This window comes from Carassius auratus, chromosome 9 (assembly GCF_003368295.1).
Source record: "Carassius auratus strain Wakin chromosome 9, ASM336829v1, whole genome shotgun sequence".
NCBI lineage: Eukaryota > Metazoa > Chordata > Actinopteri > Cypriniformes > Cyprinidae > Carassius > Carassius auratus.
This window is the reverse complement of record NC_039251.1, coordinates 4,280,760-4,295,088: the sequence shown is the minus strand read 5'-3', so window position 1 is coordinate 4,295,088 and position 14,329 is coordinate 4,280,760. Positions and strand designations below refer to the sequence as shown.

The 14,329-nt window shown below is 39.8% G+C and overlaps 2 protein-coding genes across 7 annotated transcripts in view; both read left to right on the top strand.

Moving 5' to 3' along the window:
• The window catches only part of LOC113109177 (NACHT, LRR and PYD domains-containing protein 3-like), a 1,077,877-nt gene that overhangs the window by 693,981 nt on the left and 369,567 nt on the right, over positions 1–14,329 (top strand). The window lies entirely within an intron of this gene.
• Positions 10,782–14,329, top strand: part of LOC113109221 (NACHT, LRR and PYD domains-containing protein 12-like) — a 41,625-nt gene continuing 38,077 nt past the window's right edge. The window contains exons 1-3 of the mRNA XM_026272890.1: positions 10,782–10,956; positions 12,517–12,598; positions 13,142–13,255. Coding sequence (XP_026128675.1) covers positions 12,549–12,598; positions 13,142–13,255 — 164 coding nt within the window. The 5' untranslated portion in view covers positions 10,782–10,956; positions 12,517–12,548. The remainder of the gene's footprint in view (positions 10,957–12,516; positions 12,599–13,141; positions 13,256–14,329) is intronic.

Sequence of the window (14,329 nt, the reverse complement as noted above, 5' to 3'; positions counted from 1 at the left end):
ATCTGAAATATATTTTGGTAATTGTAGACTGATTTTCGAAGTGGCCAGAAGCATTTCCATGTGCGAAGCAAGATGCTAAAACTGGTAAAGATTTTATCTAAGCAAATAATTACTAGATTTGGCATACCTACCACTATTGAAAGTGATACAATGTTCACATCGAGAGTAACACAAATACTCGTTAAAGTATAGTAGACTGATTGGCACCTGAACATACCTTATCATTCACAGTCTTCGACAAATGTGGAGAGACTTAATCAAACTGTTAAAAGAAGGCTCACTAAAGGCTCTTAAGATATAGGAAAGAAATGGGTAGATTTGATACCTGCAGTATTGATGATGATAAGAATGACTCCATCTTCCAACACTAAGTTCTCACCATTTGAAATACTAATGGGTAGACCTTTCCCAATCCCATGGGTTGTGCAGGCATTACTTCCTTAGGTGACCTGGAGGTGATACAGGAGGACTACGTAACTTCCCTTATTGAGAAACTTAATTCCAAATGTGCTGATGTTTCTCTGTGTCTTCCTCTCCCCTCAGAAAAACCTACTCACCCCTTTGTTCCAGGATAGATTGTGCTGATCAAATGCCTGAAGCAGACGTAGGTGGGAGAAGTATCTGAAGTATCATCCTACAGGAGAGCAGGCAAGCTCCAATTCAAAAAAGAATCTCAAACGGGGATTCATCTAGCAGAGAGGAAAAGGCACTGCGATTAAGCAGAGGAAGTATGTACCTCTGATAGTGAGGTGAGGGTTGTCCAAGGCAGATGAGATAGATGGCCCATTGAGTCAAAACAGTGCTAACTCCTTATACAACCCTGTTAACATTAAGGACTAAATTCAATTGATGGACGTACCGCTGTTAGAGAGTTTTACTCTGTGTATGGTTGCTGAAGTTGTTGAAGACTTCAGTGAAATTATTGAATGTTTGGCTCAACATACAGAAGTGATTGGAGCGTACAGAAGTGTAATATATTAGGTTCCCAAAAACTAAATGAGCTAATGCCCATATTTGATCTGTTAAGAGAATGGACATTAGTGCAGGGACAGACATGGTATGAAGTAGCATTAAAAGCAATAGACAATCTGGGATTCCGTGCTAAAAACATTGTTTTTGGTTATGAAGACCTCCAAATACTGCATTAGTAAATATAGTGTCACGCTGTCTGGTCTCTGTTTCCCTGGGTGTCCACTAGGGGTCTCACTTCCCCATAGGCACCTCACTGCAGGCACTACAATTCCCACAAAGCCTTGTCCCTTCATCACAGTAATTGCACTCTTGTTAATTGCACTCAGGTGTCTTCACTTATTAGTCATTATCCTCCCTATATTTTCCAGTCTTTGCCTGTTCGGCAAAGTCCTGTTTGGGAGTCCTTTCCTTCTGTTACCCAGTTTCCTCATCTTCAGAGTTCCCGTTCCCGTTCCCGTTCCTGTTCCTTTCCTGTTTGTTTTGTTTTGGATTGATTTCTGGTTTTGACCCCGGCTTGTTGGATTCTGATTTGGATATCCCTTAATTAACCACACTGCGATTGGATCTCTCGTCTCCTGTATTTCCCTGAGTTCCGATCATCACATATAGTAAATCCCAAGGAGGCACACAAGAACAAAGTATTAATCATATACAGTATAGAATAGATAGTCACACAATCACTAGTTGAAGCACACTATAAGTTCTTATGCCGAGAAGAATAGAAGGGAATCAGAAGCCATGGCGCCCATTTAGATTGTCAGGTATGTGTGGGATAAAAGAAACATCATGTGTCCTATTGACAATAGCCCTAATAGTTGTGGCAGTAATTTTCTTAAGGCAAGTGGAGAGTGAGGTGGAATGACACAACACCTCAAAAGAGGGAACTATCAGAGTCAATGAAAAGTCCACCATATGCCAATCCGTTAAATAAGGCAGGTAAGAGACGAGAGTTTTTTGTGCGACCCTATATCTGTGAGTGTAGGACCGATGATGAATCAAAAATACTGTATATAAGAAACATTTATGGTACAGACTTTTATTTCTATTCAGAAGCATACAGTTGGTCAGACATCAAAGCTTATTATTGGACAGGAGCATGGGGAGTTAATGTAAGATTCAAGGTAGAAATAGTAATGAAGGAACAACCAGGAATGATCTGGAGAGGTAAGGGATATGCATTGTTATTGAATATCACAATATCTAATGTACAGTACTCTGACACTGGAGTATATTATTGTGCATGGTCCATACGAGGAGGGGGTGTTTAAATTCAGATTACTGTGGTATTACCAGAAACAGAAAAGATCATTGAAAAGGTACTCTCTGATTTGTCTCCACACCCAATTGACCTACCACAGGATGCATCCACAAAAGATATAGAATTTATTATGTGTTCAGATCTGAGTGATAATATTAAGGAATTTAGGACAGCTAAGGCCAGATGTGAAGGAAATTATGAATGTGCATTAGCACGATTGCAAAGAGGAGTTCTGAAGGAAGAAATAAATATAGAATGTTGGATCTCAGCATGGAAAACACACCCAATAACCTCAGACATGATATGTCTTGAAAAGAAATGTGATGTACCACAACAGATGTCTAAAATTTTACAGATGACAAATAATCTAAGAGCAGATAGAGCAGTGATGTTTTCTCTCGAAGATTATAATTGTTCATTGTAACAATAAACAAACTTCATAATCACGGGAAGATTAGATTAGCACCACATCATAAACAGTTACAAATTATACTAGTTACAAAAATCAAGATCCCCCTATAGGTTAACAAAATCATCCAAAAAACACATAATCAACACATTGTCATCAAACAGCATCAAATTGTAATTCTAAACAGTTTTAACAATCAGTCAGGCTCCATAGTCACTCAAACTCATCGTGAATACATAGTAGAAACAACACCTCATTCAAAACAATTGCATGACTATAACATTACATTAAATAATGCTTCATCGTTCATACCGATAGGTGATAAAGTTTGAAGGGTGTAAATCCAAAACAGTTCGCGTCTCTGTAGAAGTAATTCAATGTCTCCACTTCTAGGTGGCAATGTTACTTTCTCAATCCCACAAAAGCGTAAAGAGGTTACATCGTGATTCAAAGTTAAAAAGTGTTCCGCAACTGGATAATTTAGATCTTTTCTTCTGATCGAACTCTTATGTTCACTAATTCTTTGTTTCAATTGACGTGACGTTTTTCCCACATAGCCTATACCACAAGGACAACGGATCAAATACAAAACATGAGTGGAAACACAAGTAATCACAGATTAAATTTAAAAAAAAAAAACACTGGCATTTGTTGTCTTCTGATTCGGAGTTGAGCGATATTTTTAGACATCCTCCTTTGATTGTACACAAACGTGCTAGGAATTTAAAAGACAGCTTGGTACTGCACATGCTTGTTTTCTGAGCGTTAGCCCTCGTGCATCTCAGAGTTTACTTAGTCCTATACAGAAGGGCAATTATCGTTGTGGGAATTGTGCTCAGTGTAATTATACTTTTAAAACATCATTTTTTTTGTCATCCAAGAACTGGCAAAAAAAAAAGTATCAAATCTGTGATTACTTGTGTTTCCACGACTAACATTGTGTAATCCAGAACATGTGTATCTCATGATCTGTTTCTCTCAGGATCCGTTCAGCTGAATTATTGAGTTTGTTTGTCATTTCTATTCAGAGTCAGTGCTGGAGACCAGATTCTGTTTTATCATGACATTCATCAACTTTGAATAAACACTTTATTAAATCATCTTCAATGATGAGAGATAGGAGTCTCCATCGTGTTTTGTGTATCAGGGTTTTTAAGTTAAAATCAAGATTTTATAAAAATTAAAAAAATAAACTCCTCTTGGAGTATTTGTGATGAAAATTATTTAAAGACCTGCAAAGAAAATGATCATCCTAATAAAGGATTACATCTGTTTTGTTATAGTTCAATTCCGCAGAAGAGATCAGAAGCAGAGTCCATCTGTGTGTTTTTGAGGAGTGATTGGTCTATGGGTCATCCAGTGGAGTTTAAGAGTGGAGATAGAAAGACAAATCTGTCCCTAATAGGTAGACTTTTTTGTTCGTCCTTTTTTAAAAATCTTCATTTTTATCTGATATTTTAACATACAGTCAGGTCCATATATATTTGGACACTGATAACATTTAGATAATTTTGGTTCTGTATGCCACCAGAAAGAATTAAAATAAAACAATCAAGATGAAATTGAAATTAAGACTTTAAGCTCTAATTCAAGGGGGTTGAACACAAATATATCATAAAATGCTTAGGAATTCCAATCATTTTTATGCACAGTCCCCCATATTCAGGGGCTCAAATGTAATTGGACAAATAAATAAAATGTTCACTTTGAATATCTTGTTGAAGATCCTTTTTGCAGGCAATGACTGCCTTAAGTCTAGAACTCATGAACATCACCAGAGACTGGGTTTCCTCCTTTGTGATGCTTTGTAAATCACCTGCTATCAGATGGAGCAGCATTTACTACACAGAGCCGTCATTCACTGAAAAGCTACACAAAATATTGAAGACATTATAATCAATATATCTGACCATATAATGTAATCGTTCTGTGATAATGAAAGTTGTTTGTCTTTATTAAATGCTGCTCCATCTGAAAGCACATGGAAATACCTGTATCACACTTAATACCAGGTTTTTACTCTAAACTCACTTCATAAAGGCAGTCGAGTGTTTGAACATTAATATTTACTTTATTATAATGAGAATTATAATAAAAATTATAATAAGAACTCCGATAACCCATATATTGTCATAGTCATGTGATTTGGGTCATTGTCCATTAGTACTCTGAAGCGAAGCCCAATCAACTTTGCTGCATTTGACTGAATCTGGCCAGAGAGTATATCCCTGTACACTTCAGAGTTCATCCAGCTGCTTCTGTCTTCTGTCTCATCATCACTAAACACCAGTAACCTAGCTCATGTATCACACTGCCCCATGTCTCACAGATGACGTTGTATTTTTTGGATCATGAGCTTTTCCAAGCCTTATCCATACTTTTGTCTTCCTGTCATTCTGGTACAGGCTGATCTTAATTTCAGCCGTCCAAAGAATGCTTTTCCATAAGTGGTCTGCCGTTTTTTATAGATTTTTTGGCAAAGTCTAATCTGGCCTTATTTGCACCTTTTGCTTTAGTCTCGTAAGTTCTTCTCCTGATTGTAGTTTTTTGCTTTGTCCAACTTCCCACACTTGCAGAACCTACAACAATGACAAACCATGGTTCACTGCAAAACTCAGTGTAGCGTGCAACATGTTTAGCATTTCACACTAGTATGTTCCCATCAGTATGTTCAGTATGGGCCAATTGATAAGAAGAAAGATGAGACTACTGGAGAGAGGAAGGCAACACAGTAGGTGAGTGAATAATCAACACTGAGCCTCTTAACTGAGTAAAGTTTGGTTTTGTATAAGAAAGTAAATGATTTTTTCCCTTTTTCTTTTGAATGGATGAATCAGGTATGATCACAATTTGACCAAGTGTAAAATGAATGGCAATTTTCCTCTTATTACTCTTTTTGGAACTTTCTAGGTACATGAATAGTCCAACTCAGTTGAAACACAATTGCCATGCAATTGGCATAGTAAGGGTGTCACAGTGTCTGGGTTGTTGTTCCCCGGGGTTCCACTAGATGTCCTCCTTCTCACGGTGTCTGTCCCAGATCACTTCCTGTTCCCTTATATGGTCACCTTCCTCCTTGTTGCGTAATTGATTGTTCCCCCCACCTGTCTCCTGTTTCCCCATTATCCTTCTGTGTATAAATACCCAGTCTGTCTTAGTCTATGTTACGGAGTCCTTGTTTAATGTTATGCTATTTCATGCCTGTCATCCTTGTCTTGCCTTGCGTTAGTGTCTTGTTTATGTCTGCTTCGTTCTTCTGGTTTTGACCCTGCCTGGACTGTTTACTCTCTTGGATTACCCTTATAAATAAATCTTACTTACCTGCAATTGGTTCTCTCGCCATCTTTCAAGCGCCGCAAAACGTGACAGAAGGACTCCGTCACCAAGAGAACCAGCAGGTATGTCTGCCCATGCCTCATCCCCAGTCACAGAGCGGGACAGAGGCGGTTTTGAAGGAACTCGCCTGGTGGTTTTCCGCGGAACCAGGGGAGGTCGTCGAGGAGGAGGTGGGCGAGAGGAAGCACGGCGCCAGATGGCCACCGACCCAACGCCGCTGTGGTGTGTAACCACCAACCCCGCACCACGAGGCCAAATGGAAACCAGCCTCACCCCACAGGGCAAGATGGCTGCCAGCTCAGCACCGACGCCCAAGACGGCCGCTGTCTCATTCTTGGATTATTTCGCTACGCTATCAAGAATACTAGAGGTTCCCAAGACGGTTCACGTCATGGCTGCTGAGCCAGCGCTTCAGCACAAGATGGCCGTTAACCCAGCGCCACAGCTCAAGATGGCCGCTGAGCCAGCGCCACAGCACAAGATGGCTGCCAGCCCAGAGCCACAGCACAAGATGGCCACCAGCCCAGCGCCACAGCACACGATGGCTGCCAGCTTAGAGCCACAGACCAAGATGGCCATCAGTTTAGAGCCACAGCACAAGATGGCCGCCAGCCCAGAGCCACAGCACAAGATGGCTGATTCTACGCCTGAGTCGCCAGTACAGGTTCCACCGACTCGCCGTCATAGAGGACGGAGGACGAGGAGACAGGCGTCGACCGTCCCTCAAGGCCTGGAGAACGTTCCCGAGCGGACCGTTTCCGTTCCCGAGGCGGTGCCCGATGCTGTTCCAGATGCCGAGGCGGTGCCCAATGCTGTTCCAGAGGCTGAGGCGAGGCCCGATGCTGTTCCAGAGGTCAAAGCGAAACCCGACGCTGTTCTGGAGGTCGGGGCGGTGCCCGATGCTGTTCCCGATTCCGAGGCACAGTCCGTTGCCGTTCTGGAGGCCGAGGCGGTGCCCGATGCTGTTCCCGAGGCCGAGGCTGTTCCCGAGGAGGTGCTCGCTGCTGTTCGAGAGGCCGAGGCGGTGCCCGATGCGGTCCCCGAGGCGGTGCCCGATGCGGTCTCCGAGGCGGTGCCCGATGCGGTCCCCGAGGCGGTCCCCGAGGCGGTGCCCGATGCGGTCCCCGAGGCGGTGCCCGATGCGGTCCCCGAGGCGGTGCCCGATGCGGTCCCCGAGGCGGTGCCCGATGCTGTTCCCGAGGAGGTGCCCGCTGCTGTTCGAGAGGCCGAGGCGGTGCCCGCTGCTGTTCGAGAGGCCGAGGCGGTGCCCGATGCAGTTCCCGAGGCGGTGCCCGATGCAGTTCCCGAGGCGGTGCCCGATGCAGTTCCCGAGGCGGTGCCCGATGCAGTTCCCGAGGCGGTGCCCGATGCAGTTCCTGAGGCGGAGCCCGATGCTGTTCCCAAGGCCAAGGCTGTTCCCGAGGAGGTGCTCGCTGCTGTTCGAGAGGCCGAGGCGGTGCCCGATGCAGTTCCCGAGGCGGTGCCTGATGCCGAGGCGGTGCCCAAGGTCGTTCCCGATGTGGTGATCGATGCCGTTCTGGAGGCTGAGGCGGTGACCACGAGGATGTGGTGGTCGTCCGCTCCGCCCTGGGGGACTCTGGCGGTGACCACGAGGACGTGGTGGTCGTCCGCTCCGCCCTGGGGGACTCTGGCGGTGACCACACGGCTGTGGTGGTCGTCCGCTCTGCCCTGGGGGACTCTGGCGGTGACCACACGGCTGTGGTGGTCGTCCGCTCCGCCCTGGAGGACTCTGACTTTGACCACAAGGTCATGGTGGCCTTCCGCTCCGCCCTGGAGGGTTCTGGCCTTGACCACATGGCTGTGGTGGTCATCTGCTCCGCCCTGGTGGACGCCTCAACATGTCCTTCATGGACTTCTGTTTTGTGTTTTTTGAGTTCTGTTATGTTTCTGTCTGTTCCCCTCAGTTAGTCTGGCCCTCCGTCCCTCCCCCTGAGCCTCCACCTGTCCGCCTCCCTCCTGGTCTCTGTGTTGTGTTTTGTCTTTGAGCGTCTGGGAGCCGCTCCATAGAGGGGGGGTACTGTCACAGTGTCTGGGTTGTTGTTCCCCGGGGTTCCACTAGATGTCCTCCTTCTCACGGTGTCTGTCCCAGATCACTTCCTGTTCCCTTATATGGTCACCTTCCTCCTTGTTGCGTAATTGATTGTTCCCCCCACCTGTCTCCTGTTTCCCCATTATCCTTCTGTGTATAAATACCCAGTCTGTCTTAGTCTATGTTACGGAGTCCTTGTTTAATGTTATGCTATTTCATGCCCGTCATCCTTGTCTTGCCTTGCGTTAGTGTCTTGTTTATGTCTGCTTCGTTCTTCTGGTTTTGACCCTGCCTGGACTGTTTACTCTCTTGGATTACCCTTATAAATAAATCTTACTTGCCTGCAATTGGTTCTCTCGCCATCTTTCAAGCGCCGCGAAACGTGACAAAGGGAAATTAAAAAACAAAAAACAAAACATTGAATAGAAAATATTTGATTAGTTTGTTACTCAAAAAAATTAGAAAAAAAACATAGCTTAACAATACTCTCAAACAAAATGTTACAATCAATTACTCAAATAAACACTCAAAATGATTCAATGTACAGAATGTGATTCAGTAAGTTCTCTTGCAAATTTCATAGATCACTTTTTTTCCATTTGAAAATCAATAGATTTATATGAAAAGGCTTTTGAGTCAATTGTTCAATTACTTTTGGTCCCTTGAAAAAAGGGGAGGTACATATTCAAGAGCTGTAATTCCTTAATTCCTTAGTTTTGATGGAAATACCCTCAAATTAAGCTCAGAGTGTGCACTTTAAGCCCATATTCATCATATAACTGTAACTTGAACAAGTTTTGGTCAACAGCTAAAATAATAAAAATTGGGCCTGTGTCCAAATATACAGTATATGGACCTAACTGTATAGTGTTAAACAGAGAAAGACATTGTGTTAGACATTTAAAAAAGCACTCAATTTCTGTTGATTTAGATCAATGTCTTTTGTCACAAAATACTGTAAATGAAGTGATTACTATCATGACTTTGGTCTGATCAGCAGGTTGTTGTTGTGTTTGTCGTTGTTTTGACAGTTTGCCATGTGCTCGTTGTCTTCGTGGTTCCATCTTATTTACTACTCCAGCTGCCGTCACACCTGTGACTTGTTAATCCCTTAGTTCTACCTCTTTTAAGTTCCCCTCAAGTGTAGTCTTGTATCTGACTGTTGTGGTGTGAACGTGCTACATTTTGTTTGTGACCTACTCCCAGGCTTGTTGTGATTTGTCCCAACGTGTTTTCATAGGCTTATCTTATCTTATCTTATCTTATCTTGCTTTCAGCCTCTCATTTCACCAGACTTCTGTTCCCTAGTTCCTGTCCTGACATTACCAGACCTGTGCTTTGTGGCTTCTCCACTCCTACCCCCAAACCCTCTATTATAATAGAACTAAATGATATGAAATGAGTGAAATTATGTATATGAATTGTATAACTAAAATTAAATAACTGTAATTACAGATTTAGGTTATTTTTGGGGAATAAATCAAAAGAAAGTTTGATTAATTTTGAGGATTAAAAACTGGGTACCACTTGGGCTGTTCACAGAGTGCTGTATCAAAATATAGTCATAGAAAGTTGACTAGAAGGAAAAAGTGTGGTAGGAAAAGGTGCACAAGCAACAGGCATGACCACAGTTTTGGGAAGTTTGTCAGGAAAAGCTGATTCAAGAACTTGGGAGAGCTTCACAAGGAAAGGACAGAAGCTGGAGCCACCACACTCCGACCTCTTCAGGAAAAGAGCTACAGCTGTCACATTCCTAGAAGCAAGACACTCCTGAACCAGAAAAAAGTATCAGAAGCATTTCACATGGGGAAGGGAAAAAAAAAGAACTGGACTGTAGCTCAGTGGTCAAAAGTCCTCTTTTCAGATGAAAGTAAATTTAGCATTTCATGTGGAAATCAAGGTTTGGAGAAGACTGGAGAGACCGAATTGTAGCAGTAATTTATGCAAAACTATTGAGTGCATAATTAAACATACTTTGGAGATCTTGAACATTTCAGTTTTGTAAGTCTTTTTTGATTGATTTTTGGAGTAATTCTTTTGAAGGTATTCCTTGAAAGAAGGTGTGGTCCTTACCTAACAAATATTTGATTACTAATAAGGTTAAAGAGATATTTTTATGTTGCTACACCCATTTTACCCTGTCAAACTTTATCTTAAAAAAATGTTTCCTCAGATGGATCCCCTCTGCTCCTTTTGCGGAGTGGAAGATGAGTCTGTTTGTCATCTTTTTTTGAGGATTGTGTCCATGTTTCAACCTTTTGGAAGAAATTCTATTTGCACGTGTCTTAGACAACAGAGACATTTTTTCTTTGTTTAAGTATATCTTTATTTTGGTTTTTATATTTATTGTAAAACACAAGTTTTTTCTAAGTTTTTTCTGTCTATTTATTTTCCTAGATCCTTTTTTTTTATACATAAATGTAAATTTTTGTCTGTTAAACCTCTATTTCTTATTTTTTTGTAAAGACCTGAAGTGTTAGTTTGGTTGTCAGTCTAATTCGATCTGTAAATGTGGCGTTATTGTTGTTTTTTTGTTTATATTCAATAATAAATAAACTGCAAAAGAATGATATATATATATATATATATATATAAAACCAAACATATATATAAAAAAACAACAACAACCCTAACTTACATCAGCGTGATCAAATCTACATCAAGACAAAAAACGTTTGAAAAGTGATATGTAATTATGTGCTCATTAGATTACATGGAGAGGGCGGGGTTTATTACCAGCCACCTGGGGTCGATCGAAACGCGATGGCTTCACTTTTGAGGACTAGTGCGACACACTGATTTAAACAGCTAGAATCGACTCTATACAGAACATCAAAGTGTTTGATAGGAACCTTTATCAAAGCTACGCCACGACTTTCGTGTAGCTGCTTCATAGAAAGGCGGTGGATTTTGTGAATCTGTGTAAATAAGGTGAGTGCTGATTCTCAGGTATTTTACAGTGACTTCCGCTTTCAGATTTCCTCTAAAGAGCGTTTATTTTTTATGTGTTTTAATATTTTCTTTTGCAAGCAAATTAACGTGGTTTGATTAGTGTTTGGTGTTGTCTGTAACAAAAATGCCATGTCCTTTTATACAGGACCCTGTAGATGAGGAGGCTGCATTCATTCGTACATTTAGTAACATTAATCTAATAACACAATCTTAAATGTTAATTTCAATTGAATAATATAATACATCAGCAATAGATTGATTTAGATTTATGCACAGCTGTATTTTTTAAATAAACCTTAAATTATCATCAAGTGGTTCATAGTAAACAGAAAATTGTCTAACAACAACTTGCAACTGTAATGGCTCTGTGCAGTTTAGTCCTGGATGATTTTTCTGCTTTAATAATAATAATAATAATAGTTAAATTTTAATAATAGTTTAAAGAGGTACCATGGATCTGAAATGTCTACCAATCAAAATAACCCAAATCAATACCATTTTTGATGTGAGTTATGACCTGATGAGAACCAATGCCTTACATACTTTATACATGAGCTGGAGAAGGATAGTAAATTAACCTAAAGAAATAAATAATAATAAAAACATTATTTGTATAAGGCAGTTTCACTCAGTTGCAGCTGTCAGTCTGGGACTGCACACTTCTGCACATGTGAGGACTCAAATGCCATGACAGTGTATCACACAAAATCAGTAACTGTTTGCAATCACGTCCTTTTCCTTTTCTTGCAACTTGATAAAATCCATTGCAATGAACGTCATCCAGATGTTTAATTCACTATCATTCTGATCATTATTCGTGCTGGTGATCACTTCAATCCACAAGTCGTTCTTATAGGTTAGGCTATTTTAATTTAATTTGATTTAAAAACAACAGGCTTAGTATATATAGCATCATTTAATATTAGCGAGCATTGCAAATAAATTAGTTGCAAAATGTTTAACTTTCTGTCCAGTTGTTAAGGTCAGAAAAAAATAAAATAATCACATTACTATATGTTATAGCATTTTAGATAGAATCATTCTGTAAATGGTGATCATCACCAAAATAATATGAATATTAGCATTTCCCGTGCTGCAACATCCAGTTAGGTGCGTATAATTAGAATCAAACAAACAATATAATTCATATTCTCAAAGATTAAAGATTTAAAAAAAAAAAAAGAAAAGGTTGCACTTACAGCGTACTTACCCAAGAAATTACTGGTAATGTTTAGGGTTTAGCTGAGGGTAAGTTGTTGGTGTTTTCTGGAATATACCCTAAATGCTTTCTAGTGACTTCTGCATTCATATTTCCTCTAAATGAAATTTATTTTTATATGTTTAAATAGTTTATTTTGCGAGCAGATGAACTGGTTTGATTGGTGTTAGGTGTTGTGTGTGTGTGTGTGTGTGGTTTATTTGATCATTTGTTAACACACGACTAACATTTTGTATCTGAGTGAACGCTGCATCTCATGATCTGTTTCGCTCCGGATCCGTTCAGCTGAATTATTGAGTTTGTTTGTCATTTCTATTCAGAGTCAGTGCTGGAGATCAGATTCTGTTTCATCATGGAGGACACACAAACATCCACAGATCAAGAGTTTTCTCCAGGATGCAGGTACTTTGAAGAAACACTGTATTAAATCAGCTTGAATGATGATAGATGGGCATTGTGTTCATGTGTCTGGAGATTTTATAACCCATAAATTGACTCATCATTTTGTGTTTTTGATTTAAAAAAATCCTTAAAGACCAAAAATGATTATCATAAGTTAAATTGTTGTGTTATAGTTCAGTTCATCAGAAGAGATCAGAAATGGAGTCCAGCTGTGTGTCTGTGAGGAGTGATTGGTCTATCCATCATTCAGTAAAATTTAATAATGGAGATACAAAGATTGATCTCCGGTATATTTGTACAATAGGCCTATATGATATATTCTTCTTGTATATTGATAAATTATATATATATATATATATATATATATATATATATATATATATATATATATATATATATATATATATATATATATATATATATATATATATATATATATATATATATATATATATATATATATATATATATATATATATATATATATAAAATATATTTTTTTACCATTCAAATGACTGACTTTAATCTCTCTCTCTATTATAGTTCAGTTTATCAGAAGAGACCAGAACCAGAGTCCAGATGTGTGTCTGTGGGGAGTGACACATCTATGCATCATCTTGTAACATTTAAGAGTGGAGATATAAAGACTAATCTCAGGTAAATTTTTATGTAAATATTATTATTATTATTATTATTATAGCATGCCATTCTAATTATAATAAAGATAGTGTTAACTTTATTTTGAAATATTTTTATCTGATATTTTAAAGGGGGCATAATACGCACAGTTTCACCCAATCTCCAATGTTAATCTAGAGTAGAGTAGTACTGCTCCTTCATATGTCCAAAAATCGTATCGAATTTATAAAAGAAAGATACAGCTTTATGATTCTCTTTGAAAACATCTGAGCTCCTGGAGGCGCACCGTGGGTGGAGCTAAAGATTGACTAACACTTGCATGCCGATTGCCAACAAAACAAAGATAAAAAGATATTTGATGCCATTTCACTTACGATCTGCAGTTCAAAATCATGACTGGAATCTTTTACAGCTGGGTCAGCTCTGTCTTTCAGTATCAAACGATATTGCTGTCCTGGAAAAACAAAATATATCCACTGTTTACACAACGCTGCGTACTTCAGTAAACTGAACAGGTTTGGGGGGGGGGGGGGGTCTATGGTTTGCAGCGTAATGTCAGCTTTTGTGATTTGTCATAATAACTGCAGACTGCAGTCAATGGAAATGCTTCTCTATCAGTGCATGCCTGCTCCTCACAGCACAGATCATAAAAGTAGACTAAAGTTTCTGTTCAGTGCTGAGTCATTCAAGTGCAGATCCTCTCATTATAACAAACAAAGTGTAGAGATTAAATAGGCTAATAGATCCAGTGTGCAGTGTAGAGAGATTCATTAATTATAATGAAAGTTTGTGAAATCACGATAAACTAAGTTGAGTGACAAATTTTTAATGATTATAAACATAATTTGCAAATGTGACATTGCATTTATACAACAGTTTCATACACTGATTTTATACAAACATTAAAAGGTGACATCTTTATTAAAAATCTGACTTTTCCAGGTTTTAAGTGCCATAATCAGGGCCCCGGTGCATCTGCCACCAAAGGAAATGTGAAAAAGATTAATCCAGTAACTTTGTTTTGGTAAGCCTTTTTCTGCAAAAGTCTGAGAAAACGAGCGTGTCTGATTTCGTTCTCTTAGTGACGTGGCA